Genomic DNA, 27716 nt, shown 5'->3' with positions numbered 1-27716 from the left:
TGTCTGTGACGCACAGCCGGCCGCCGAGGAGCCGCGAGCGGCTAGGAGGCAGTGCGGCGCGCATCACCGGCCCGTCCAGGAGAGGCGCGCGCGAGCCCGAGGGCCCCCAGCGCTGCGGCGCGCGGCGCGGCGCCCGGCTCCGGAAACCGCGCGCGCAGGCGCAGTGCGGCGCGGGCGCCCCCTGGCGGGCGGCGGCGCACAGGGACCGCCCCAGCCTGGCGCCGCCGCCGACGCCCGCCTCAGCCCAACATGGCGATGCACAACAAGGCGGCGCCGCCGCAGATCCCGGACACACGGCGGGAGCTGGCGGAGCTCGTGAAGCGGAAGCAGGAGCTGGCGGTGAGGGACCGGGCGCGGGGGCGCTCGGTGCGGGCTCCGCGCCCTCCCCTGCCTCCAGGCCTCGGCCCGATCGCGCCAGGCCGTTATTCCCCCGGCGCAACGGGGCGGCCGGGAGCCCGGCGGCCTGAGGCCGGCTGCGCGTTCCGCGGCCCGCCGACCGCACGGCTTGCCGGCTGCGCAGCTCCGGAGCCCGGGCGCCAGGGCCGGGGCCCGGGCTGGGGGGGCGGGGCACGGAGCGGGGGAGGGGAAAGGGGCCGGGGCCGGCGGGGGCGTGGAGGAGGGATGGCGCCTGGGGTGGGGGCTTCTGTATGGAAGCTCGAGGAAGGCGAGTTTCTCTGAGCTTTGGGAATGGGGGCGGTTGTGCCCTTGGCTTTTGCGGGGTGGGTGAGGGCGGGCAGGTCTGTGGTCTTTGAGGGGTGGGTTCGGGAGTGTCTGGGGGACCGTAAGCCACCTGTTCGGGCTTGCCAGTGGGCTGAGGGGTTGGGGTAGGGGGCGGGTGTGGGATGGGGACCCAGTCATCCAGTCTGGCCTTTGGAGGAAGGAGGGGCGCGTGTCCTTTTGAGGACTAGGAGATGCGTTGGATGGGGTTTTTGACGGGCATGGCTGTGATGTTTTGGGGAACATCTAGAAGGTGACAGACGAGGGGAAAGGACTCAGTCCAGGGAATTGAGAACTGTGACAGGCACCCAGGGTTCCAGGCACCCTGGTGGCTACCCCCTCCCCCCCGCGTTTAGGCTTGGGCCCCGGGGAGGGCCATGTCACCTGAAGCTGCCCTTCCAGGTTTCCATGGCAACTGACAGCCCATTGCCGGCCTTCTCAGTGCCTGCGGGGAGGGGAGCGAGTCGGCGCTGGAAGGCTGCTCACCCTTTCCTCTCCCCAGTAGCAGTACCTTGGTGCGTGGGAGTGGAGACTGCTCACGTTCTGCCTGAGCGCGGGCGGGGGGCGGTTCTTGACAGGCTTTTCCACGAGCCCTCCGAAGTATATGCAGAATTTTGCAAATTTTTTCAGAGACAGGCCTGTACCTTCCCTTCTGTTCTCAAAGGACTCCAACAAGACAGGTCTAAGGTCTAGACTGTCTTAGACTAAAATAGCCTTCCTCTCCCCATGTCTTGTCTTTCCAACTGGGGTGGCTTAGTGTAGTGGAGCTCGAATGTCTAAGGCTGATATTCAGAGTTTGGTTTGGTCAGAGTTAACTTTTGCATTTAAAAGGCATTATCCATTTCCTTGTTTTTCATCTCCCAGGAAACACTGGCAAACTTGGAGAGACAGATCTATGCCTTTGAAGGAAGCTACCTGGAAGACACTCAGATGTATGGCAATATTATTCGTGGCTGGGATCGGTATCTGACCAACCAGAAGTGAGTGTCAGAAGCCTGTGGTGTTGGCATTGTGCCCTACCGATTGTTTTTTGGACTGTGTTCTTGCGAGCAACCTGGCAGGGGGCAGTAGTAGAGTGGTGGTGTAGAAAGCCGTGTGGGGTTCAGCTTGGACTCTGGCTCAGCCTCTACCTCACAGAGTAACTGTGGACAAATCCTAACATCTGAGAAATGGGGAACGTCGAGCCCCTGGAACAGGGTTGTGTGAGGCATAAACAAAGTGCAGCAAATGACTGTACCCGACATATCACTGTGTGAGTGTTTTCCATTTGTTTCTACTCAGTCACAAGTTTGACCTTTATGAGGTTTGCCACACCTGTGTGCCAACCATACCACAATTTTATTTAGTAATAACTATTCTTGAAAACTGCCTAAGCTTTTCGAAAATTTTCAAATTTGGAGACACTTCAAGTTGAAATAGTATTGTGCACACTTGATACCCTTCACCTGCATTCATCAGTTATCATGTTGCCACATTTGCTTTCTCTCTAATGTATATAAACAGACACACACCTGTAGCTCTACTTAAAATTTTTAGAGGCACCTGTGGGGGCTCTGTCCGTTAAGCGTCCATCTCTTGATTTCTGCTCATGATCTCAGGGTTGTGGGATCGACCCCCAAGGCGGGCTTTATGCCGGGTGTGGAGCCTGCTTAAGATTCTTTCTCTCTCTTTTCTGCCCCTGCCCCCTCCTTTCTAAAAAAATTTTTTTTAAAATTTTGATATAATTACAGATACATTGGAAGTTGCAGCAATATTAAGAGTCCCATGTACCCGTCTCCCAGTCTTCCCCAGTGGTTGGGTCTTATGTAACTGTAGTAGAATATCAAACTCAGGAAACTGACATTGGTGCAATGTGTATGTGTAGTTCTGCCACTGTGTGTAGATTCCTGTAAGCACCACTGCAGTCAAGATACAAAAGTGCTGGGGTGCCTGGGTGGCTCAGTTGTTAAGCGTCTGCCTTCGGCTCAGGTCATGGCCCCAGGGTCCTGGGATCAAGCCCCACATTGGGCTCCCTGCTCAGCGGGAAGCCTGCTTCTCCCTCTCCCATTCCCCCCGCTTGTGTTCCCTCTTGCTGTGTCTCTCTCTATCAAATAAATAAATAAAATTAAAAAAAAAAAAAAAGATACAGAAGTGTTTGATCACCACAAAGATTTCCTGCCTACTACCCCTTTATAGTTATATTTTCCCTCCCCCCCGTTTTTTTTTTTGGCCAATCATTTAAGCAGAGCATGACACTTTGACCATAATTATGTCAGCAGTTACCTCCTAAGAATATTTTTCTTACCTAACCACAATTATCACACATAGAAAATTAGCATTACACTAATGGTATCACCTACTGTAGTCTATTCAATTTCCCCAAATTGTCCCCAACATTCTTTGCTGCCTTGTTTTGATCATCGGGTGTTCATGCATTGTATTTGGCTGTTACTACTCTTTCATCTCTTCATTTAGGAGAGTCTCCTACCCTTTTTGGTGGCGAAGTTGTTCATGACATTATCTTACAGAATGCCTCAATTCCAGATTTTTCTGTTTGTGCCCTCATGAGAGATCCTTTAAGGATTTTTGGCAAAAATGTTACATAAGTGACTTGTATGCCTGGTGTCTCATTTACCTCTTTTTGATTGGGAGGCACATAATGTCATATTGTCCCATTACTGGTACGACGTTTGAGCGTATGATTTCTCCTTTGTAAAAATTCATTTTTTTCTCTTTGTGATCGGAGACTATACTTTTAGACGGTGTGAATATATTGCTCCTCCAAGTTTTTATTCAGTGGTTTTAATATCCACTGTTGATTTTTACCTGACTCACTTAATATACTGCTGATTCTGATCCTTATATGTGGACTACAGGCATTTGGAAGGAAGAATCTTCCCTTCATATCTTCTCTCCCGTTCGTTCTCTATCTCTGGCCCTCTCTTTTTAGTATCACTAGAGACCAGTGGATTAAAAAAAAAAAAATCAGTGTGTTGGAATGGAGTGCTGTCACTTTTTTACTGTAGAGGCATATTTTTTACTCTGAACTTACTGAAATATACACAGAGAAGTGTGTACATCATAAACATCTGGTGACCATCATTATCCTTTCAGTGCTTGGTTTGTCCTACATGTAGACAGAGGGAGCCTCCTTTGCCTTTTTGACATGACCCTTTAATCTTTGAGCTTTTTGTTGCTTTCTGTCCCAACAGGGTGTCTTAGACTCACCTTGGCCTTTTCTTATCCCAGAACTGATACCAAACATTTCCTTAAGGAACTCTGATTTGTCCTTTGAAATTTTTTTAAGGATTTTATTTTTTTAAGTTGTCTCTAAACCCAGTGTGGGGCTCATACTCACAACCCTGGAGAGCAACAGTCGCATGTTCCCCTGAGCCAGCCAGGTGCCCCATGTTCATTAAATTTTTTCAGTTAAGCTTATGTGACAGACATTTCATACCACTAGTCTCTGCTAGTTTTTAATAAGTATCAAAATGAATACATATTAAAAATACAGTGACTGGGAACCAAGTAAGTAATGTCCCACAGTGGAGCCCCTGCCATGTATTGGAATCCACTGTTGGTGTCTGTGTAGGCATTCAGCGTAAAGGTCATTTTGGTCAATCCAAACGGTGTTGGAGGCATTTCCGTCTGAAAGTTGGTAATTTAAAAAAGAGAGACAATGAGAGAGAGAGTTCCTTACATAGGCCTGGGCTGTCCTCAGCTTGAGCCATAGATACAGCTTGGTGCTTACAAGTTTCTTGTGTGTGTTTTAGAAACTCCAATAGCAAAAACGATCGAAGGAACCGGAAGTTTAAGGAAGCTGAGCGGCTCTTCAGTAAATCCTCAGTTACTTCAGCAGCTGTAAGTGAGGTGGGGGGAGCTTTCCTGTGGCCCATCTCGGAGGAACACCTCAGTTAAATTTCTGCGAGTTTTCTCTTTCCCAGCTGTCTGAGTGCTCTGTGGAGGTCTGTGATAATTTTTCTAGTAACGGGTGGTTTTTTTCTTTTAGGCAGTAAGTGCATTGGCAGGAGTTCAGGATCAGCTCATTGAAAAGAGTAAGTCTATTTTTTTACTTTTTTATTACTTAATTTTTAAGCCACAATAACCCTTATATTTAACTTCTGTTCAACCTAGAAGTTAGGAATCCTTTTGAGTCTCCTTAAACATGTCCTTTTTTCTCTCTTTTTTTTTTTTTTTTTTTTTTTTGAGGAGGAGGAAACCATGTCCCTCCTGCCTCATCAATCATGAGAGGTTGACTCTGGCTGCTCAAAGACACAAAGATATGTCTTCCTTGCTGATAAGTGTTAGGGAGTTTTTTTGTTTTGTTTCATTTGTTTGTTTAATTTAAAAAGAAAACCTTTTATCATGGAAAAGTTCAGACATATATGATAAATCTCCATGTCCCCAGTTTAATAATTCTTAGGAGAATCTCATCCTGGGAACAGAATGTACCTATGTGTTCTTAAATATAAAACACAGAGTAGATAGTATTTACTTCATAAAGAAATTGTATCGTTCTCTGTAGGTAAGCCGTATAGTCTAATTCTATTCTAATGTCTAGTGATGGGATATAGATTGTACAGTTATTTCTCTCAGTCAGACTCTTTGGAGCTATCTGTGTTGGACACTGCCTGTGCACTGGGCCACTCTGAAACATAACCTGCTTTTTTTGTATTTTGGCTGTGTGCTTCTTTCAGGTGGTTTTTTTTTTTAAGATTTTATTTGTTTACTTGACAGAGAGATCACAAGTAGACAGAGAGGCAGGCAGAGAGAGGGAGAAGCAGGCTCCCCACCAAGCAGAGAGCCAGATGCGGGGCTCGATCCCAGGACCCTGAGATCATGATCAGGTGGTCTATCTTGTGGGATCCAGTTGTGTTTGCACTGGGCCAGTGATTTGAGGAAAATCCACTTTGGTAGTTTGGGAATTAGAACTACTCAGTGACTTTGATTTTTATCTCTGTGTACAGATTTCTAAATATCTAGAAAATTCTGGAAAATGTCTTCTAGTCATTTCTGCTCAGATATTCAAGCTCATACATTTGATCTAAAACCGAATTGTTCTGTTTCTTTCAAAACTTGTCTGCTCAGTTTTTCTATTATAGTATTTCTATTCTCCCTCATTCATCCCTGAAGGCATCTTTGATTCCTTTCTGCCAACCAATCAATTATACCGAGTCCTTTTGATTTTTCTTTTACTCTGGCTTAAATAAGTTAAATCTTATTTCTTTTCAGTTAATTGCCACTTGTAGAATGTAGCGCTAGTATTGTCTGCTTTCTGAGTCATAAGACTGGTTAAGGAACACCCTGGACCTCGCTTGTGTGAGTTGAAATAGAATGATGTCTGACTCCTTAGTTTTCACGAAAAGCCCATAATCCTCCTCCTGGCCTGGTGGGTGGTTCAGCGTCTGGCTTTGGTCTTAACTACCCACACAGAATGGCTGCACTTAGATACTCGTGAGGAGATGACTCTTAAAACCTCAGCTTGCAGAAGCTTGGCTGAGATAAGCACTTACTATTAAAGGTTTTCTGAAACAGTGTAGGCCATCAGTTCCCCTGAGATCTTCCCCTTGATTTGAGCCATGTCCCTGGCATATGTCAGAGTGGTATTTCTTGGTCTTCCCCATCATGTTGCATTTGATGAATTATATTTTGGTCCTGTTAAATGTGCTACTGTATTTATTGTAAGAGAATGTTACAGATGTTTACTATCATTACTAATTATTATGATTTTTAGGAATAGTTGCTTTCCCTGAGGGGACTCTGGGTGGCTCAGTTGGTTGAGCCTCTGCCTCTTGATTTCGGCTCCGGTCACTATTCTGGGGGTGGTGAGATCGAGCCCACTCAGCTGGGAGTCTGATTCTCTCCCTCTCCTCTCCCTCCCCCCTCCCCTCCCCCCACTCGCACACATGCACACTCTCTCTTCTCTCAAATAAATAAATAAATCTTAAAAAAAAAAATAAAAGGAATAGTTATTTTCCTTGAACAGCTGGTTGGTTTTTACTGAATATGTGGTAATGGACTGTTTCTTTGTGCAGGTGCTCGAATGTTTAGTGGTTCTCTTCTAGCAAGGAAGTATAAATATATAGCGTGCATTTGGGGAATGAATCTTAGTGTTGCATCCAGCTTACTTAAGTCTTCTGTCCCTCTTTGTTTTACTTGTCTCATTTTAAGTTGATTTTGTTATATGAATCTTGGTAAACTGCTTTGAATTCTTTTTAGAATAGAGAATTACGTAAATACTGGAGTGTATCACTTCAAATGGTCAGAGCCCCTTTAAAGTAATTCTATTGGGTTCTGTCTGTTCTGTCTCACTACCTGTCATTACTGTTTCCTCCTGCTGTTCTTTTGGGAGGGGGGCACAGAGGGAGAGAAAATCTCAAACAGACTCCCTGCTGAGCACAGAGTCCAACATGGGGCTCTCTCTCAAAAACCTGAGATCATGACCTGAGCCAAAATCAAGGGTCAGATGCTTAACCGACTGAGCAACCCAGGTGCCCCCTTACTGCTATTTTTTTAGTTTATTTTCATCTTGATTTTTTGTAGTCACCTACAGTGTGTCTAAGTATGAAAGTATGAATTTTTTTTTAAAGATTTTGTTTATTTGACAGAGGGAGAGATCACAAGTAGGCAAAGAGGCAGGCAGAGAGGGGGGGAAGCAGGCTCCCTGCTGAGCAGAGGGCCTGATGTGGGGCTCGATCCCAGGACCCTGAGACCATGACCTGAGCCGAAGGCAGAGGCCTAACCCACTGAGCCACCCAGGAGCCCCTATGTATGAATTTCTTTGTAATTATCTGATTGGGTTTCATTGGACCTCTTGAAATGGTGCCTTGGTATTTTTCTTCAGTTCTGGAAAATTCCCAGCTATTACCTCTTCATATACTGCATTCGCTCTGAGCTCTGTCCCATCTCTTCCCCTTCTCTGCTTACATGTATGTTAAACTTTCTCCTTGTATCCTTTATGTCTTTTATTAGCCTTTCCATGTCTTGTCTTTGCCTCTGGGCTGCCCGCCAGTTCACAAATCTTTTAGTTGAGTCTGATTTGCTCTTAAACCTTTCCTTGATTTTTTGGGGGTGCCTGGGTGGCTCAGTTGGTTAAGCAGCTGCCTTCGGCCCAGGTCATGATCCCAGGGTTCTGGGATCAAGCCCCACATCGGCCTCCTTGCTCGGTGGGGAGCCTGCTTCTCCCCTGCCTGTTGTTCCCCGTGCTTGTGCTTACTCTTTGTCTCTTTTTCTCGCTCACTCTCTTCATGTCAAATAAATAAATAAAGTCTTTAAAAAAAATCTTTAAAAAATTATTTTTAAACTTTATTTCACTTCTTTAAGCAGAGTGACCCCGATTGTTGCATATTCTGTGTTTAATTTCAACCTCTGAAGTCCTTCAAGACGAGTTTGTGTTGTCTGTTGCTGCCACTGGTTATTTCTCATAAAGTCTAATTTTCCTGTATGCCTGGTTATTTTTGACTGTGTACTGCTCATTGTAACCTCAAGTGTTTATAGAATAATTTGAGGGTGAGGAAGAAGGTGCCATCTTCCAAAGACTTTATGTTCTCTTCTACTGGGTGTTTAGACATCTAAACCAAGTTGAGGGTCCCTGAAGGACCCAAGTGATTCAAACCAAGCTTTAATTCCATGAAGAGGAATGGTCTGCTTCATCTTTTGCTCTTTTTCCTTTGTACAGAATCTCTCCATTGTCTCAGAATTTCTGTATTAACAAATCTTGTGGAATGACTCCTGGTTCTTGATTTTTGATGGTGATGAAGTACACATCCTTTTCTCTTAGAATTTTGAGTTACACATTCTTAGATCTCAAGGATTTTGGAGTTCAAACCATTCCGAAAACTTTTTAAAAAGATGCATTACTGGGATGCCTGGGTGGCTCAGTTGGTTAAGCGGCTGCCTTCGGCTCGGGCCATGATCCCAGCATCCTGGGATGGAGTCCCATATCAGGTTCCTTGCTCAGCGGGGAGCCTGCTTCTCCCTCTGCCTCTGCTGCCACTGTCTGCCTGTGCTCATTCTCTCTGACAAATAAATAAATAAAATCTTTAAAAAAAAAAAAAAAAAAAGCTGCATTACTTTCTGCTTCCTTTGACTTCTGTACCCAAACTAGCATGATAGAGTGGATTAGCAGGATCCCCAAAGGGGAATTGTATGCAAATTACTGAAAGAAAAACAAACAGCCAGATTTTATCCAGTTTCCTTTAAAGGATCAGCCTAGTTTCTACTGTTTGTTTTACCAGACTCCTCTGAACTTTTCATCAAACCAGATCTTTCCTCAGCATTTAAATCATTGCAGTGGATAAATAAATGGCTGCATGAAGCCTAGTTGGGTATATTTCTTTCATCCTTTAAGGTTTTTGTGCTGATCAAAGTTAGTGCCTTGGCACTATTCAGTAGGTGTTTTATTGTTGTTGTTGTTTAAATAAGTAGAGTGTCTCATTTCTAGGTGTATTACACTTAATCAAAATCTGGCATTCTTTACTCTAAAGCCGAGTAGCTCACTTATCTGTCAGTGAGAAATGAACTTACGTGTCTTTTCCTGGTGACAGCATCATAGGGTTGACTGACTCACTGCTGTACTTTGGGGTGTTGTAACCCACCCCTTTTGCTCTCACTTCTCTCCTACTTCCATGAGCCAAGAAAAGACAATTATTGGGGCACCTGGGTGGCTCAGTCGATTAAGCGTCTGCCTTCAGCTCGGGTCATGATCCTAGAGTCTCTGATTCGAGTCCCGCATCAGGCTCCCTGCTCAGCAGGGAGTTTGCTTCTCCCTCTGACCCTCCCCCTTGTTGTGTTCTGTCTCTTTTGCTCTCTCTCTCAAATAAATAAATAAATAAATAAATAAAATATATAAATAAATAAATAGAAATAAATGAATAAGAATAGAAAATAAATAAATAAATAAATAAAAATTCTTTCTTTGTGGTCACGCTTTGTATTTTAACAGTGTTTAATGTGGTCTCCCTGGCTGCGGCCCCTCTTATAAACCACTTTGAGCCCAATAATCCTAAAACGTAGGCTTGCATAGAGAACTCAGAAAACATTCCTTGTTTGATGTCGCTTCTCTGTTTAGAAATACTTGATGACTTTATCTTATGTCCTGCTAGCGACTATTTTACGGCAAATTGTTTACTGTTGAGAATTTGACTTGCATGTTTGTAATCTCAAGGATACTGAGACTTGAACACTTAACTGTGTTCTAGATACTACGCAGCCACTTGCATTGATCTCATTTATTCCTCAAAGCTACTTCTTGAAGGATAGATACAGATTATGGGCTTGAAAGTAGGGAGCATCGCTGTAGCTCCAGCGTTGACTCCAGTGCCTGGTCTCTAAGGGATTTTCAGTGTCGAGAAAGAGTTCCTATTTTACGGGTGGAGAAACAGGGTCTGAAAGGTTAAGCGACCAGTCAGCTCTTTCAAACATCATCTCACACCGTCTCCGTAGGTCAGATCTCTTAATCTGACACTCATGGCTCTTCCTTACCCTGTGGTGCTATTTCACCTCTCATTTCTCAAGCTGTCTGCTTAAGAGATGTTCTTTGATTCATCTGGCCCAAGTGTACCTGGTGTTTTCTTGTCTCTGCACTTTCACTTGTGCTATATTTTGTACTTATTTTGGCTTCTCATTTTTCAAGGTCCAGCTTAAATTCCACCTCCTCCGTGAAGCTTTTCCTGAATAATTCACTCTTTTTTCTCTGGCTCCCGTGGTGCTTAATATCCGTATCTGTCCTTTGGGATACCGGTTACTGCCAAGGATGTTTTTTCTTCAGAGAAGTAACACAGGTGGATTCTCCTTCACAGGGCTTTGATTCGATTTTACACTCTTTTGTATGTGTTTGCCCATGGGCGCTGACAGAATATGACCGGCTCATCCATTTACTCAGTCTTCCCATAGCAGCGGGTCCAAAATGAGGAAACGGTTGGTTTGGTTCACTAATGTCATTTAACAGAATTGCAGTTTAGGCAGAAGTTGCTGTATCTAACTTACCTTTCTGACTTGTCTCCCACCTTTTTAGTTCATCCTCTCTTCCTTTGCCCAGCCCCCTACTCAGTCCTGTGCCCCTTCTGTCACCCTGTCTATGATCCAAAGCGTTTGTGACCTCATGCCCCATCAGCCTGTTCCCTCTCTCACCATTGCCTCTGCTGTTTGCAGTTTTAGAGATGACATTTTTTAACCTACATAAAAACAGGAGTGGCTATGGGAGAAGAAGGCTGTCCTGATCATATGTCTCCATTTTAGACTCATCTTTTTATATTTTGTTAGAGGTTTTTTTTTTAATTAGGAAAGGATTATATTCTGATTTTATTCAGTCCATTTAGAGGTGAATATGAAATAGGTTAATTACCTCGTGTTCTACTTCAGCCCCAACTTTCTGAGGTAACCAACATTAACAGCTTGATATCATCCTAACACAGCCACCTGCACATTCACACACTGCGCGCACACACACACACACACGCAGACGCAGAGTTGGGTTTTGTTTTTTTTTTTCACTTGGAGGGGTTTTTTTTTGTTTGTTTATTTGTTTTTGGGGGTTTTTTTGTTTGTTTATTCCAGGACTTTTTAAAAGGGTTTTATTATTTAAAAAAATTTTTTTTAATTAACATATAATGTATTACTTGTCTCAGGCGTTCAGGTCTGTGATTTATCTGTCTTACACAATTCACAGCGCTCACCATAGTACATACCCTCCCCCATGTCCATCACCCAGACACCCCATCCCTTCCACCCCCCTCCCCTCCAGTAACCCTGTTTGTTTCCTCAGATTAAGAGTCTCTTATGTTTGTCTCCCTCTCTGATTTCATCTTGTTTCGTTTTTCCCTCCTTACCCCTATGATCCTCTGCTTTGTTTCTCAGATTCCTCATATCAGTGAGATCATATAATTGTCTTTCTCTGATTGACTTAATTTTGCTTAGGATAATAACCTCTAGTTCCATCCATGTTGTTGCAAATGGCAAGATTTCATCTTTTAATGGCTGCATGATATACCTGTGTGTGTGTGTGTGTGTGTGTGCGTGCGCACGCGCGCGTGTGCATGTGTGTATACACACACCACATCTCCTTTATCCATTCAGCTATTGATGGACATCTAGGTTCTTTCAATTGTGTGGCTGTTGTGGACATTGCTGCTATAAATATCGAGGTGCACGTGCCCCTTCGGATCACTACATTGTGTCTTTAGGGTAAATACCCAGTAGTGCGATTGCTGGGTCATAGGATAGCTCTATTTTCAACTTTTTGAGGAACCTCCATACTGTTTGCCACAGTAGCTGTACCAGCTTGCATTTCCACCAACAGTGTAAGAGGGTTCCTCTTTCTCCGCATCCTCACCAACATTTGCTATTTCCTGACTTGTTAATTTTAGCTGTTCTGACTAGTGTGAGGTGTTATCTCATTGAAGTTTTGATTTGTATTTTCCTGATGCCAAGTGATGTGGAGCACTTACATGTGTCTGTTGGCCATTTGGATGTCTTCTTTGCAGAAACGTCTGTTTATGTCTCTGCCCATTTCTTGATTAGATTATTCTTTGGGTGTTGAGTTTGATAAGTTCTTTATAGATTTTGGATACTAGCCCTTTATCTGATATGTCATTTGCAAATATCTTCTCCTATTCCGTCAGTTGTCTTGATTCTGTTGACTGTTTCCTTTGCTGTGCAAAAGCTTTTTATAGTGACGAAGTCCCAATAGTTCATTTTTGCTCTTGCTTCCCTTTTCTTTGGCGATGTTTCTAGGAAGTTGCTGTGGGGGTGGTCAAAGAGGTTGCTGCCTGTGTTCTCCTCAAGGATTTTGATGGATTCCTGTCTCAAATTTAGGTCTTTCATCCATTTTGAGTCTGTTTGTGTGTGTGGTATAAGGAAATGGTCCAGTTTCATTCTTCTGCATGTGGCTGTCCAATTTTCCCAACACCATTTGTTGAAGAAACTCTTTTTTCCGTTGGACATTCTTTCCTGCTTTGTCAAAGATTAGTTGACCATATAGTTGAGGGTCCATTTCTGGGCTCTCTGTTCTGTTCCATTGATCTGTGTGTCTGTTTTTGTGCCAGTACTGTACTATCTTGATTACAGCTTTATAATAGAGCTTGAAGTCTGGAATTGTGATGCCACTAACTTTGGTTTTCTTTTTCAACATTCTAGCTATTCAGGGTCTTTTCTGGTTCTATACAAATTTTAGGATTATTTGTTCCATTTCTTTGAAAAAAGTTGATGGTATTTTGATAAGGATTGCATTCAATGTGTGGATTGCTCTAGGTAGCATAAACATTTTCACAATATTTGTTTTTCCAATCCATGAACATGGAACATTTTTCCATTTCTTTGTCTTCCTCAATTTCTTTCATGAATACTTTATAGTTTTCTGAGTACAGATTCTTTGCCTCTTTGATTAGATTTATTCCTAGGTATCTTATGGTTTTCGGTGCAATCGTAAATGGAATCGACTCCTTAATTTCTCTTTTTTCTGTCTTGCTTGGTGTAGAGAAATGCAGCTGATTTCTGTGCATTGTTTTATATCCTGATACTTTACTGAATTCCTGTATGAGTTCTAGCAGTACTGGGGTAGAGTCTTTTGGGTTTTTCACGTAAAGTATCATATCATCTGCAAAGAGTGAGAGTTTGACCTCTTCTTTGCCGATTCAGATGCCTTTTATTTCTTTTTGTTGTCTGATTGCCGAGGGTAGGAACTTCTAGTACTATGTAGAATAGCAGTGGTGATAGTGGACATCCCTGCAGTGTTCCTGACCTTAGGGGAAAAGCTCTCAGTTTTTCCCCATTGAGAATGATATTTGCTGTGGGTTTTTCATAGATGACTTTTTTGATAGCCGGTTATGTACCCTCTGTCCCTACACTGTGAAGAGTTTTGATCAAGAAAGGATGCTGTGGGGGCGCTTGGGTCTCAGTGGGTTAAGCCTCTGCCTTTGGCTCGGGTCATGATCTCAGGGTCCTGGGATCAAGCCCCGCATCGGGCTCTCTGCTTAGCGGGGAGCCTGCTTCCCCACCCCCCGCCTGCCTCTCTGCCTACTTGTGATCTCTGTCTGTCAAATAAATAAAATCTTGAAAAAAGAAAAGAAAAGAAAGGATGCTGTACTTTGGCAGATGCTTTTCTGCATCTATTGAGATTTTCCTTTTTAAAAAGAAAGACACTGGATCCAGCAGTACATTTTATCTGCTTTTTCACCTATGCCCCTGCAGGTTGAATGCATCTGGATAGAAGTGCATAGAGTAGTGATGAAGAGCGCGGGCTTTGGAGCCAAACTGTCTTTAACTATGAATCCCGACTCTTTCTCTTATTAGCTGTGTGACCTTGGGCAGGTTTCTTAAACTCCAGCCTCCTCGGTTCCCTTCTCTGTAAGTGGTCATCATAGTTGCAGAGGTTTCTGTGAGGGCTTTAGGCACGATGTATGTAAAGGGTATAGAACAGGCCAGGCTTCTAGTTAGGACTCTGTTAGCTATTGTTACAACCTCACATTCTTTTCAAATGCTGAAAATACCCAGCAGTCTGGTTGTGCCTCCTCCCCTTGGTGCGCATTCACACTCTCCACTTTCCCCACTATAAACAATGTTGCAGGAAACTTCCTCGTACACTAGCTTGTGTGTAATGGGCTTTTTATTTCTATAGGTTGGTGTCCCGGAAGTGGCATTATTGTGTCAAAGGGTGATTTTTGTAAATACGGCACAGTTACTTTCTGTGGTGTGGTGGGAAGTACATAGTAGGTCTTTGTCCCCTGCTCTGGCACACAGCGCCTAAAACCCTTGGAATCTCCAGAGTGATAAGAATGACTAGTATTCACTGCATACAGAAGAAATTGTTGAACGCTAATGGAGATGACTGAGAGCTTGGGGGCCCCTAGAGAGTGTGAAGGATGGGGGCTTAGAACTCTCAGCCCTCCCCCGAAACTCAGAGAGGGGAGGAGGGCTAGTGACTGAGTTAATCACCAGTAGCCAATGACTTAATCATGACTACATAATGAAACTTCCTTAAAAGCCTCTAAACTGTGGGGCACAGTCGGTTAAGCATCTGTCTTTGGCTCAGGTCATGATCTCACGGTCCTGGGATTGAGCCCCTGCATCAGCCTCCCTGCTGAGTGGACAGTCTGCTTCCCTCTGCCGCCCCCGCCCTGCCATGAGCATGCGTGCATGCTCTCTAATAAACAAAATCTTAAAAAAAAAAAGAACTGAGGGGCGCCTGGGTGGCTCAGTGGGTTAAGCCTCTGCCTTCAGCTCAGGTCATGATCTCAGGGTCCTGGGATCGAGCCCCACATCGGGCTCTCTGCACAGCGGGGAGCCTGCTTCCCCCTCTCTCTCTGCCTGCTTCTCTGCCGACTTGTGATCTCTCTCTCTCTCTCTGTTGAATAAATCAATAAAATCTTTAAAAAAAAAAAAAAAAAAAAAAAAAAAAGAACTGAAACCCTAAACTGTGGAGCTTTAGTTGGTGAATGAAGTGAGGTGCTAGGAGGGTGGTGTGCCCAGAGAAGGCATGGCAGCTCCCCGCTCCTCCCCATACCTTGCCCTATGTATTTAGCTGTTGCTGAGTTGTAGCCTTTATAACAGACAATTAATAGTAAATAAATCATATTCCTGAGTTCTTGGGGTTATTGGAGAAATTATGAAACCTGAAGAAGGAGTTTAGGGTACCCCCTGATTTATATAGCTCATTGGTCAGAAGTGTGAGAGGCCTGGGACTTGGGACTGAAGTGAGGGAGGCATGCTTATGGGACTGAGCCCTTAACCTGTGGGTCTGCCCTAACTCCAGTAATAAGTATTAGAACGGAATCAAATTGTTGGTGTCTGGAGAATCAGGGAATTGGTTTTTGGTTTTTGGAAAACACCCTAGACTTTCCAAAAAGAGTATCACCACTTATATTGGGAGGGCCTGTTATAGATATTGAAATAAACTACAGGGAAAAGTGAATACTTTTTAACTCTTTATTAAAGTGAATTTTTGAATCTATACAAATAAGGTAAAAAAACCAAACCCCTGTGTACCCATTACACTGCCCCAAATCCCAGAGCATGCTCAGTGCTCCGTCCATACCCCTATTGTCACTTCCACCTCCTATGTTACATTGAAAATCCTAGACATCCTACCATTTTCTTGTATGCATGTTTCTTAGGTCTCTCCAAATGATAGGTTTTTTAGACTGTGGTAAAAACAGGGGTGCCTGGATGGCTCAGTCAGTTAAGCATCTGCCTTCGGTTCAGGTCATGATCTCAGGGTCCTGGGACTGAGGCCCACATCGGGCTCTCTGCTCAACAGCAAGTCACCTTCTCCTTTTCCCTCTGTAATGTCTCTCAAATAAATAAATAAAATCTTTAAAAAAAAAAAGTTAAAAATAAGTCCACAGTTTTTTTTTTTTTTTTTTTTTTAATAGGCTCCACATTCAATGTGGGGCTTGAACTCACAACCTGAGATTAAGAGTTGTGTGCCCTAACGACTCAGCCATCAAGTTCCCCCAACTTTCACAGATTTTTAAGTGCCTCCTATAGTATTGTTAACTACCGGTACAGTGTTGTACAGCAGATCTCTAGAGCCTATTCATGTGTAACTGAAACTTTCTACTCCTCATTTCTCCTTCCCCTTAGCAGCCACCATTCTACTCTCTGCTTCCCTGAGTGTGGCTGTTGTAGCTGCCTTACATAAATACAATCATGCGGTATTTGTTCTTCTGCTACTGGTTTATTTCATTCAACATGATCTCCTGGTTCATCTGTGTTGTAGCATATGACAAGATTTCCTTCTTTTTTTTTGAGACTTTTATAATATATTCCACTGTATATATATAAATACCACATTTTCTCTATCCATTCATCCATTGATGGGTGTTTAGGTGGTTTTACCACATACTTTGGGTAATGTGAATAATGAATGCTTCAGTGGACATGGGAGTGCAGGTGTCTCTTCAAAATCCTGATTTCAGTTCTTTGGATAAATACCCACAAATAGGATTGCTGCGTGTTATGGTAGTTCTATAAACGATAGGCTCTTACCACTATAATCACACCAAGGAAAAATAAAAAGCCCTAAACAAAACATGTATTACTATTACATTTCTTTTTAATGCTGAATAGTACTCCATTGTATGGATACACCACATTTTATTTATGTATTCATCAGTTAGTGGTCATTTGGCTACTAGGTTTAATACTGCTGTGAATATTCATGACAAGTTTGGTGTGAACCTGTTTTCATTCCTCTTGGATATATACGTAGGAGTGGAATTGCTGGATCATTTGTTAAGTCTGTTCTTAGGCTTTGAGGTACTGCCAGACAGTTTCCAGGTGGCTGTACCATTTTCTGTTCCCATCAGCAATGTGTGGGGGTGCCAGTTTCTCCACATACTTGTGTATTTTTTCTTGTTAGGCTGCCTTCTGTGCTCATACCTAAGAAACCATTTACCTAATCAAGTGGGTTCTAAGAGTTTTATGTTTTTAGCTCTTACATTTAGGCCTCTGATACATTTTGAATTAATTTTTGTGTGTGGTGTGAGTTAGGGGCCAGCCTTCATTCTTTTCTTTGAGGATGTCCACTTGTCCCAGCCTTATTTATCAAAAATACGATTCATTGAATTGTCTCATCACCCTTCAAAGCCATTTGACCCTAACTGTAAAGGTTTTATCTGGACTTCGAATTCTGTTGATCTGTATGTCTCTTCTTACCCGCAGTTGTGGTTACCGTAGTTTTGGGTACTAAGTTTTGAAGTTTGTTTTCCAATTTTTATATGAAATTGGTTTAGGAGCAGGATTCATCAGCATACTTTTTCTAGCTTCATAGCCGTAGAGCTCCCTCTTCTGTTGCACTCGTGACATGTTAAAAAATATGGTCTTGTGATTTCTGAGATCTGGTTCCACTGCTTCCTTCTGCTTTTTGGGGACTGTCTCTCTTTTATTCTTGTGCCCATGTGTGATTCAACTTGAAGTCCCCTCCCAGCACTTTATAATACAAAGATATAAAAAGAAGAAAACTGGTCCCTGGTCCTGTTGTCCATATAACCGCTTTTGACAGTTTTTAGAAACTGATAGTGTACAAAAATTAAATAAAAAGAAAAAGAAACCATGTACATATTTGGGCTCCTTGAGTAGTTGAGTCAAATCAAAGTATATTCTTCCATCCTTATCTGTTATGGTTTCAGGAAATTCCTTTCAGGAAAAAATAGGTATACCTTTACTAGAATATATGTAATTTTTTTTTTAAGATTTTATTTATTTATTTGACAGGGATCACAAGTAGGCAGAGAGGCAGGCAGAGAGGGGAAGGGAAGCAGGCTCCCTGAGCAGAGAGCCAGATGCAGGGCTCGATCCCAGGACCCCGGGATCATGACCTGAGCCGCAGGCAGAGGCTTTAACCCACTGAGCCACCCAGGCGCCCCTCTTTCCTTTTTTTTTTTTTTTAAGATTTTATTTATTTATTTGACAGAGAGACAGTGAGAGAGGGACCACAAGCAGGGGGAGGGGGAGAGGGAGAAGCAGACTTCCCATGGAGCAGGGAGTCCCATGCTGGCTCATGTCCTGAGTGGAAGGCAGATGCTTAACGTCTGAGCCACCCAGGCACCCCTATGTAATTATTCTTAAAAATACATATTTATGCAAATTGTTTTTGAATTTGCTTAATATATAAAAAGAATTTTAAAATTGGGAATGTATGTCAGCTGAAGAGTATTACTACCACTTTTTAAATACTTTTTTTTTTTTTTTTAAGATTTTTATTCATTTATTTGACAGAAAAGTAGCACAGGCAGGGGGAGAGGGAGAAGCAGTTACCCCACTGAGCTGGGAGCCCAGTGCAGGGCTAAATGCCAGGATCCTGGGATCATGACTTGAGCCAAAGGCAGATGCGTACGGACTGAGCCATCCAGCCATCCCTTAAATACTTTTCTTAAGACTTCTCAGAATAATGAGGCTCCTGTCCTCTTGAGCTCCCCCTTGATAGGATTCCTGTACCATTTGGGGAAGGAACCCAGGCTTCTTGTATAATCATCAATCCCATTAGTATATTTGCTGTTTAAGTGACCTTTATGCAGCCAAGAGGAGGGACTCCTGCTTATATGGTCCCATCCCCCAGCTGTCCTTAGGTAGGTTGCTTCTGGTTATACTGTTTCAGGTTCCTTGAGTTTCTGGAACTCTGGTAATTTTGATGCTTTGACTGCACATATCTTCTCTGACAGCAGGTATTTTCCTGTCACTTAGAATGTATGGTCCTGGAAGATGGGAAGTCGTCACTTTTTTGATCTGTTAGTGCTCAACAACATGTTTCCTGGCTGACAGACAGACTGCCTGAGGAGTGCTGCTGATGCTTCTGGGACTTGTGTTTATTCCCTCCAGGGGAGCCAGGAAGTGGGACGGAAAGTGATACTTCTCCAGACTTCCACAATCAGGAGAATGAGCCCAGCCAGGAGGACCCTGAGGATCTGGACGGATCTGTGCAGGGAGTGAAGCCTCAGAAGGCTGCTTCTTCTACTTCCTCAGGGAGTCATCACAGCAGCCATAAAAAACGAAAGAATAAAAACCGACACAGGTCAGTGGCAGGGACCTCCCCCACTCCGCTGCCCCTACTCCCCTGCCCAGAGCGGCCATGATCATTGCTGCGTAGGGGCTTTACTAGGGTAAAAACGCGTCAGGCTTGGTGCCATCTTTCTGTTGCAGGTGGGGAGAAATTGCTTTGGTCCAAATGAGACAGGCGAAGTTTTCTCCAGTGGAGGAATGGGTGGGCAAGTAATGGGTGGCAAGGAATGGGTGGTCGGTAAAGGAAAACAGCCTTCTCACTGTTCTGGTGTAAAGAATTTCATTCCATATTAAATCTGAGGAGGAAAAGGGGACGTCTGTAGAATAGGACTTGAATATGGCACTCGTACATGTTGGGAAGCTGCCAAGTGGGAGAGAGTCTTTTGCTCCTAATCCTGGTCCCTGCTTACACTTACTCCCTTGTGGGTGGACAGAGCTGATCTCTGACAGGCCTTTTTTTTCTTTTTAAATACAAGTGTTTGATTGCTTAGGATTTCTTTGTTTTATACATCTCTGTAATTGCTGATTTCAGATATCAGAGAGGAATAATATAAAGTCTATAAGATATGAGAGTACCTTTCTAGATAATGTTCGTCCACTGTGTGTGTTTTTGTTTGTTTTTGTATTTTACAGTGCGTAATGAGATAGGAATGACATCAGTGGACAGAGAGGTCAGGTGTCACCCAGAGAGGATTTTAGCATTACACTCTGCCTGGGGTTTGTATGATAATGCCAGGGCCTATTAACTCATAATTGTACAGCTGTACTCAGGGAGGGGGATGCATAGCTTCTAGAGTGAGCAGTCTTTCCCTGACTTCCAACTGTCTTCTGGCAGGCGTGAAAACCAGGTGTCCATAGGCTGGCTTTTGTCCTGCTCCTCTTGGGAGCTTACATACTGAGGTGAACGGATGCAGGCAAGGTGTGGCGGGGTTCCCTGTCCTCCAGTACCCTTTGGGCTGGGTTGCTCTACAGACCTGTGGGATATTCCTTCACACACCCAAGGCATTCACGTTGTTAGCTTCGTGGTCATGGCACATGGCGGTAATACAGAATGAACTTGAACTGGTTTAAGCCTCCTAGGCATCAGCAGATTCTCTAGTTTTTTTGTTTTGTTTTGTTTTAAAGATTTTATTTATTTATTTGACAGAGAGAGATCACAAGCAGGCAGAGAGGCAGACAGAGAGAGAGGAGGAAGCAGGCTCCCTGCTGAGCAGAGAGCCCAATGCGGGGCTCGATCCCAGGACCCTGAGATCATGACCTGAGCCGAAGGCAGTGGCTTAACCCACTGAGCCACCCAGGCGCCCCAGATTCTCTAGTTTTTTAAAGAATTTTTCTTGTCAGTGGTGGCAGTGGTTTTTAGACTGCAGAAATAGTATTTCCTCCAAAGAGTGACTCAAGATCACTGTTTAATACTTTCCTGCAAACCAAAAATCACTATGCCAATCTCATGACTGCAGTAAAGAAATAGCAAGATCTTAAGATTAGTAAGGTTATAGGCTATTTGATCACTGCGGTAGGCCTAATGCTAGCTCATCACAAGCAGTAGCAGGGAGCTAGACTCTTAAAATATTTTTTTAAATTGTTAAGGTAATTTTAAATGTCATGTTCTATGTTGCTTTTATTAAATTTACTCCAGTGCTATTTTAAGATTTTTTTTTTTTTTTTTTAATTTGTCAGAGAGAGAGAGAGGGAGAGAGAGCAAGCGCAGGCAGACAGAACGGCAGGCAGAGGCAGAGGGAGAAGCAGGCTCCCTGGTGAGCAAGGAGCCCAATGTGGGACTCGATCCCAGCACGCTGGGATCATGACCTGAGCTGAAGGCAGCTGCTTAACCAACTGAGCCACCCAGGCGTCCCACTCCAGTGCTATTTTAAAGTAACGATTCTTTTCCTATTTCACAGTGTCTAGAATAGGGGGACAATTCCTTGAAAGTTTCTGGGACATTTTTCCCATTAGTGATTCAGTAGGTAGCTACTGTTCATTGTAGGTGATACTTCCCCTTTTCTTAATGCCATGATCAGCTGACTGATAAAAGGGAATTAGACATGAACTTAACTTCCTCCTGTGGGTTTCTAGTAGATTTCCATAGGAACATTACTCCTTCCTACCCTTTTTTCCTCTGGCTCCTAGAGCTAACTCCTTCCAGAAAAATAGAAGGATTTATAAAGATGGGTATTATTTATTGCTTTCACAAATGGTGTTTTCTGTTTGGAAAGCCAGGATCCTTTTGTCATCCCCCTGGTATAATACCTGGCTTGCCTTTTCCATTGGCCGTAGGCGCCTATATGCTCCAAGGGAGCAGAGTCGAGCTGATTTACCTTCTTTCTATATAAAAATGTTCAGTGCACCAGAGTGGCACCTCAGGGGCCAGTGAAGTTTCTCTGATTCCTACCATCTTCAGTCAGGAAGTGTCCAAACTCCTTGTCCCCGACTCCTGTCTTTGTGGAAGGGTGGAGAGTGGAGCACTTTGTTCACACACGTGTGTACATTTGCATTCAGTGCCCTACTTGTTTCTCCTCCCAACTTGCCACGCCCCAGATACTCTCAGAAAGTCGATAGTGAATTATTTCAACAGATGTCTGAAAGTCTGCTGTGTGCCAGGCATTGTGTAGGGGTGAGTAAAGCAAAGTGGAAATGAATACGATACCGTAGCAAAAAGTAGTAAATTTTGGGTTTGTCCTCTTGAGGAATATGAACATATGTCAAATAATTTTTAGCATTCATAAATGATCACAGTGTTCTGAATTCGTATATTTTATATGTTATCTGAATAATAAGTCCCAGTGACTTTAAAGAAAAAAGTAGAAATAATAACTTATAGCTGCTCTTAGAGGTTTTTACTAATACACAGAACTCTAGAATTCTAGGTAGTTTGTGACATTTTCATTAAGTAGGTACAGTCTCACTTGTGAACAAATTTAGGTTAGGCTGAAAATTAAATTCTTTTTGAAGTTTTATTTACTTGAAGTAATCCCCACACCCATCGTGGGGCTCGAACTCACGACCCCGAGATCAGGAGTCTTTTCCGGCTCTTTCAACTGAGCCAGCCAGGTGTCCTGAAAAGTTGAATTTTTTTTTTTTTTTAAAGATTTTATTTGTTTATTTGACAGAGGGAGATCACAAGCAGGCAGAAAGGCAGGCAGAGAGAGAGGAGGAAGCAGGCTCCCCGCCGAGGAGAGAGCCCGATGTGGGGCTCGATCCCAGGACCCTGGGATCACGACCTGAGCCAAAGGCAGAGGCTCTAACCCACTGAGCCACCCAGGCGCCCCTGAAAAGTTAAATTTTTGATGGTTCCTGGTTTGCATGCTGCGTACTCTTCCACAAATGACTTAAGTGAGGCGGTTGCCTAAGAGATAGTGAAGTTACGCTTTCTTCCAGCTTCACTCTTGCAAACATGGGCCAGGAGGAAGATAGAGCATTTTGCATATGGTTTCAGCACCTGTCTACAGTGTGAAAGGTGTTGGAGCCAGCCAAAGAGCTGGAGTCATGCTCAGGGCTAATGTTTGCTTTGGAGGTCTGCCCAGACCGTGGCCTGTTAGCAGTGATGCCCTAAACAGCCTCCTCCCCTGCACTGTTCCTTCCAGATCCCTGAGGCTCAGGTGCTTGTGGATGTCGGCTCTCCTTTGTCTTCCTGGGGGAGGCGGGGGCTGTAGATTTGGGTGTTCTTAATCCTAGCCCTGACATAAACAGTTACCTGCCATCACCAGTTCAGGGGCAAAGTGATGGGACCGTGCAGTCCTCTGGAACAAGACTGTCACCAAAGTTTATTCATTCGACCCTTGGCTTTCTAGGATGAATGCTCTAGAAAAAGAGTACCATGTTTCCTGGACATTCTTAGAACTTAGGACTTGGGTTAAAAGTTGCAGAATGTTTTCTTTTAAAAATGTATAATGTTTTTATCTTTCATGTTAGTCAAAGTGTATTGTGCTGAATTGTTAGTACTATCTTTAAAGCGCCCTTTCATTATATGACTAAACCCTTCTTTCTCTATTTCTTCTAATGTGCTGTTTATATTTTTCACTACAATCACGTATTTTAAAAGTTCTAACTCTGAATCTGGCAGCTAATAGACGGCCTGCAGGTACCTCGTTTTCTAATGCAATAACTTTTCCTTTCTTAGTCTGTTCTTCTGATACGAAATCCAGTGAGGGAAGGGACTCTCCCAACCACAGAATCTTTGGTGCTTTGATGTTTGAAACTTTATGGCTTAAGATTCTTAAAGCTGATTTTGTTTCTATGAATCTTGCTAGGGTGGCTAATCGACTAATTTATTCAATTAGTATATTAATTTCTATTGCTTTCTTCCTTTCAAATGCTGCCCCTCAGCCCGTCTGGCATGTTTGATTATGACTTTGAGTAAGTTTGATTTGAATTAGTATTTGTGCTGTGTTGTTTAGTGTGTAGACACCAATATGCCTTTTTGAGACCTTTCTAACCCATAGTTTATCTGTTTAATTGTAGGTATGTATATTAGGTTAGGCTGGGAAGTTTTTTTTAAAAACAGAAAAACGTGATGGAGGTAACATTTTATTTAATAACTTAAGCATAAGCAAAATTAAGTAAACTTCACTTTTATGCATCTTAATTTCTTTAAAAATAGATAACCTTTACTTTAATTCACATTTAAATTGATTTTCTGGCTTTGCTTCATAAGGAGATTAATAGTTTAAGATCTTGATATTTTGCTTTGGAAAGATTTAAAAATTGAAATTTGTTTAATTTCTTTTGTGTTTCATGTCCAGAAATACAAACTCCTAGTCTCTTTCCTGTTCTTAATCATTATGTGTCTCAGTGATTATCAGTGATATAGTTACAAAGCTAACACATTAACATAGAGCATGCCCTCTTAGTCCAATCTCTTTAATGCATAGTTTTGAATAGTTTTTAAATTATATGGCTTTCATAACTGCTGTGTATTTCTTTTTGTCATCTAAGTTTGCCTTGTGGCGAAAAGTATCTGCTTATATTTTTAAATACTTGCTTAATAATATCTGGGTAAGCAACTAAATATGACATAGTCTAATGAAGAATGTGGGTTTTACTTAACCAAATAGTCTTTGTTATAGCTTGTGCCCTATGCAGTAGCTGATTCCTGGCCCCTCTTTCTGTAAATTAAAATGCAAATGTTTTATCTTTTCTATCACAGGATTGATCTGAAGTTAAACAAAAAACCACGAGCTGTAAGTATCAGCCAGACCATTTCAGAGAGGCTGGTGATTTTGTAGATGATTAGAAAAATGTGTTCTCTTCAGAGCTGAGTGTTCTAATCTCAGGTTACAACTCTCCATTTTAAAGGCTGGGGTATCCAGTTGGATATACTTCAACTTTTAAGGGTTACTTAGGTTTTTTTGCCTTTTTTTTTTTTTGGTTGTTGTTTGGTTGGTTCTTGTTTTGTGTTTTTTGTTTTGTTTTGTTTTGATTAGAGAGAGGGGTCACACATTTTTACTGAAGAAAAATTCCCTTTGATTAAAGAATGAATTGTTAATACTAGTTGTTTTTATTTTTGTTTTGTTTTGTTTTGTTTTGGATTGGTGAGCTCAGGGGGCCTAATAACGGCAGAATTAATGTTTCAGGTGTGAAATATTGTCTATTATATTTGGACTAGAATCTTTGGCTATAGAACAATCCCCTAGCAGGGCCGTTGATGGATTATTTTCTTAGGTTCCAACTAGTGTTCTGAGAGTAAGTTGGGACTCTCTCTTTCTCTCTTCAGGACTATTAGAAGACTCATTAGTGCAGAAGCTGCAGAAGCTTCCAGGCTGTAGAGCCCTGCTTCCCTCCTCCAACCTCACAAAGATACATATCCCTCACCTGAGTGTGCAGCCATCCACCTCTGCTTTCCCAGACCCAGTGCCTGTGACTCTGAATAGTTTGTTCTGAAACGTGGTGACCAGTCATTTCTGTAAGACCACATTGGATCATTTACTGTGTGTCATTTTTAGTAACAGAACTGCAAGAAGACCAAGATATGGTTATAATTCCAGCAAGTTGCTAACGCTGCATTTCTCCCTTCTTGGAATGAATGTGTCCCCGCAAACTGGCTGGCACCAGCTTCATCTGTGATACCCATCAAGAAATGTTCTCTGGTTTTGTTTTATGCTGAAGGTAGAATGTAGGTCACGTTTCAGAGGGAGGCTGTAAATATCGGGCATTTTCTTATTTTGTTTGTGTTTTATTATTTTTCTATTGTTTTTACCATCTTCTTTTCTTTGGGGACTTTTTGTAATGCCATTGTACAGCTCATACCTTCCTGCCAACATATCTGATCATCTGCTTCATGCCGTTGCCAGTATTCTTAACTGAAAAGAATCTGGTTTACCATAAAGAAAATGAGGAACTTGGCTCTGTGTTTTTGCAGGGGGAAGGTAAAGAGGGTTTATTTAATAATTACCTATCTTAAATCTTTCTGCGTTGGAAGCAGTTTCATGTTCAAGGAACAGGAAAAGCTGAAAAACCTAAGTTTAAATCAATCCTTTTAAAATAGATATTTTTATTCTTTTATATAAATAAAATTTCACAGGTGTTGACTTCTCATGCTTTACTTTTAAACCTGAGATTGTTTTTTCACTTATTTTATTTATTCGTATCATGCCTTATGGAAATTTCTTCCTTTTTCCATTTTTCTTTCTTTGCTGGTATCTGCCTGATTAAACATTGCTCTAAAAATCACTAAGGTATATGGAAAGGCTCAGCGTTACCCCCAGAGCCGGTAACGTTTGGAATTCTTGAGGAGAGTGAGAGATGGGATCTGCGAGAGCCAGCAATGCCCAGCAGACCCCCTACCTCACAGGGCTGCTCGGGCTGGGGAGCTTGCCGGTTCATTGAGATGTTATCTGCCTCTGGAGTGGGGCTTGACCTCGGCTGCTCACAGGAGTCACCTGGGAAGCTTAAGGACCTGCTGGTGCCTGGGTCCCACCCCCAGAGACTCCGACTGGGGTGCAGTCTAGTGGCTGGGATTTCCTTCCAAAGAGTCCCTGGGATTCTGATGAGAAGCCAGGTTTGAGAACCACTGCATGAGGAGTGTTTGATTGAAATCCCATGTTGCAAATCAGTCTAGGAGATAAGATTTGGGGCCCCATCTTTCCTTTGATGCTGTCTAGTCATAGTCCTTGACTTAGGCCCATATCTTTGTTAGAACAAGTATGTTCCATTGTGATAATATTGGTAGAGCTGAATACGGATGGCATCTATTAGCAGAACGAGTCTACCTTGTCAGATGTGCAAAAGCTTTTACTCTTGTTCTCAAATAAACTTTTTTTTTTTTTTTTTGACTCTGTGGCTAATTAGAGGTCTTTGGTAGCAAGAACTCCAATGTTAAGGTTTTTAAGAAAATAGTTTCTTATATTTAGATTGATCCTTTAAAAAAGAAAAAAAAAACAATTATAAAGCTTAAAACCATGGGGACCAGAAGATTTCTATACCCTCCTTTGTCAGTTTCTCTCCTTTCCTGTGAGAGAAAAGTGGGGCTTCCTGTGGTCTCCGTGGCCCAGAGGAGAGCGCACAGCAAACCTGAGAATATTTCTCTCATAGTTTTGACATTTGCTTGAGATCTGGTGGGATTGCTCTTAAAAAGTTATATTATATAAAAACATACCTGTGTATATGAATACACATGTATGTATATGATCATGGTTAGAGGTAGGCTGCTTGCTTTATACTTATTTTCTCTGTAAAGTTTTCAGTCATTGATTAGGGGACCTCCCAAGTTTTCCTGTAAGCTGGCCACAGACTAAAGATATTTAAGACATGAGGGAGTGCTTATGTTCTCTAAATTGGAGACATTTGGGCAGAAACCCCAAGAGATGCCTACCATGCTTGTGATATTTGTCGCTTTGGTTATTAACTAAGTTGGTCTGAAAGACTCAGACCTGACCAGTGACCCTGCCAGAGTGGCTGCCAGGACCCATGAGAGGGACTTCCTTCTAGGCAGGCCTTCACCGGATTATCAGGGTCTGGAATAGTATTTTGCTTTAGGCCTTTAGGCTTCTTATCTCCACAACGGGAAGAAGTTGCCCTTAGCTCCTGTTCGAGGTTATAAGACGCTGAACAAAATCCAGACTCGTGGTAGTTCTATTTCATGTCTTCTCCTGGGAGGATGGTGTTTGTACAGCTCCCAAGGGAGTCTCAAGTATGCTTGCTTTTCCCGAGGCTGAGAAATCGTTTATTTTGTTGAAACTCCGCATGTTCTAAATAGCGTCAGACCCTGCAGGCTGAAGATGGAGAGCAGGGACAACCCGCAAAGGAGAGGACTGCTTGTTCTTTGGGGCCAGCGGGAGGGCCTGAGGGAAGTGTCGGGAGTCGGACGGGGTCGGCAGGCCGAGGGCACGGGAGTTCAGTGCTGCTGTCCGCGTCTTGGGGGCCTTTGGAATGCTTTGAGAAATGGAGCCTTTGGGGGCTAGAGAGTACTCTGTAAGTATCCTACAAGGAGGACTGTTGATACTGCAACCTGTGTGGTGAATAAAGGAATGGAAACAAGTATTTAAATGGCCTAACTTTGAAAGGAGTAAATACGCTGTTTTGAAACACTC

The 27716-nt window shown here is 42.9% G+C and overlaps 1 protein-coding gene across 4 annotated transcripts; it reads left to right on the top strand.

The window, feature by feature from the left end:
- Positions 1 to 247: 247 nt before the first annotated feature.
- On the top strand, positions 248 to 27716 carry LOC111143430 (MYST/Esa1 associated factor 6). 4 transcript variants are annotated; one of them, XR_002640329.1, is made up of 8 exons: positions 248 to 339; positions 1582 to 1697; positions 4470 to 4557; positions 4706 to 4751; positions 19012 to 19204; positions 23650 to 23707; positions 24335 to 24368; positions 24902 to 25266. XR_002640329.1 is itself a non-coding variant. In XM_022497169.1 (8 exons), exons 1-8 carry the CDS (start codon positions 250 to 252, stop codon positions 24908 to 24910), a joined length of 606 nt encoding a protein of 201 aa, XP_022352877.1. In that variant the 5' UTR covers positions 248 to 249; the 3' UTR covers positions 24911 to 25266. The 4 variants fall into 4 exon arrangements, 3 of the variants coding, with proteins under 3 accessions (XP_022352877.1, XP_022352878.1, XP_022352879.1); XM_022497169.1 differs by lacking the exon at positions 23650 to 23707 and adding an exon at positions 23515 to 23544; XM_022497170.1 differs by lacking the exon at positions 23650 to 23707 and having other exon boundaries at positions 24902 to 27716.

Source organism: Enhydra lutris, unplaced genomic scaffold (genome assembly GCF_002288905.1).
Source record: "Enhydra lutris kenyoni isolate GAN:26980312 unplaced genomic scaffold, ASM228890v2 scaffoldscaffold9, whole genome shotgun sequence".
Taxonomy (NCBI): domain Eukaryota; kingdom Metazoa; phylum Chordata; class Mammalia; order Carnivora; family Mustelidae; genus Enhydra; species Enhydra lutris.
This window is presented reverse-complemented; position numbering and strand designations above follow the sequence as displayed.

What these genes read in the sequence shown, in the direction of transcription:
- LOC111143430 (XM_022497169.1), top strand. Translation starts at nt 250, where the DNA reads ATGGCGATGCACAACAAGGCGGCGCCGCCGCAGATCCCGGACACACGG. An exon ending in AAGAATAAAAACCGACACAG is followed by an intron (nt 19,205 to 23,514) that starts GTCAGTGGCAGG and finishes GCTGCCCCTCAG; the next exon opens with CCCGTCTGGCATGTTTGATT. An exon ending in ATGTTTGATTATGACTTTGA is followed by an intron (nt 23,545 to 24,334) that starts GTAAGTTTGATT and finishes TTTCTATCACAG; the next exon opens with GATTGATCTGAAGTTAAACA.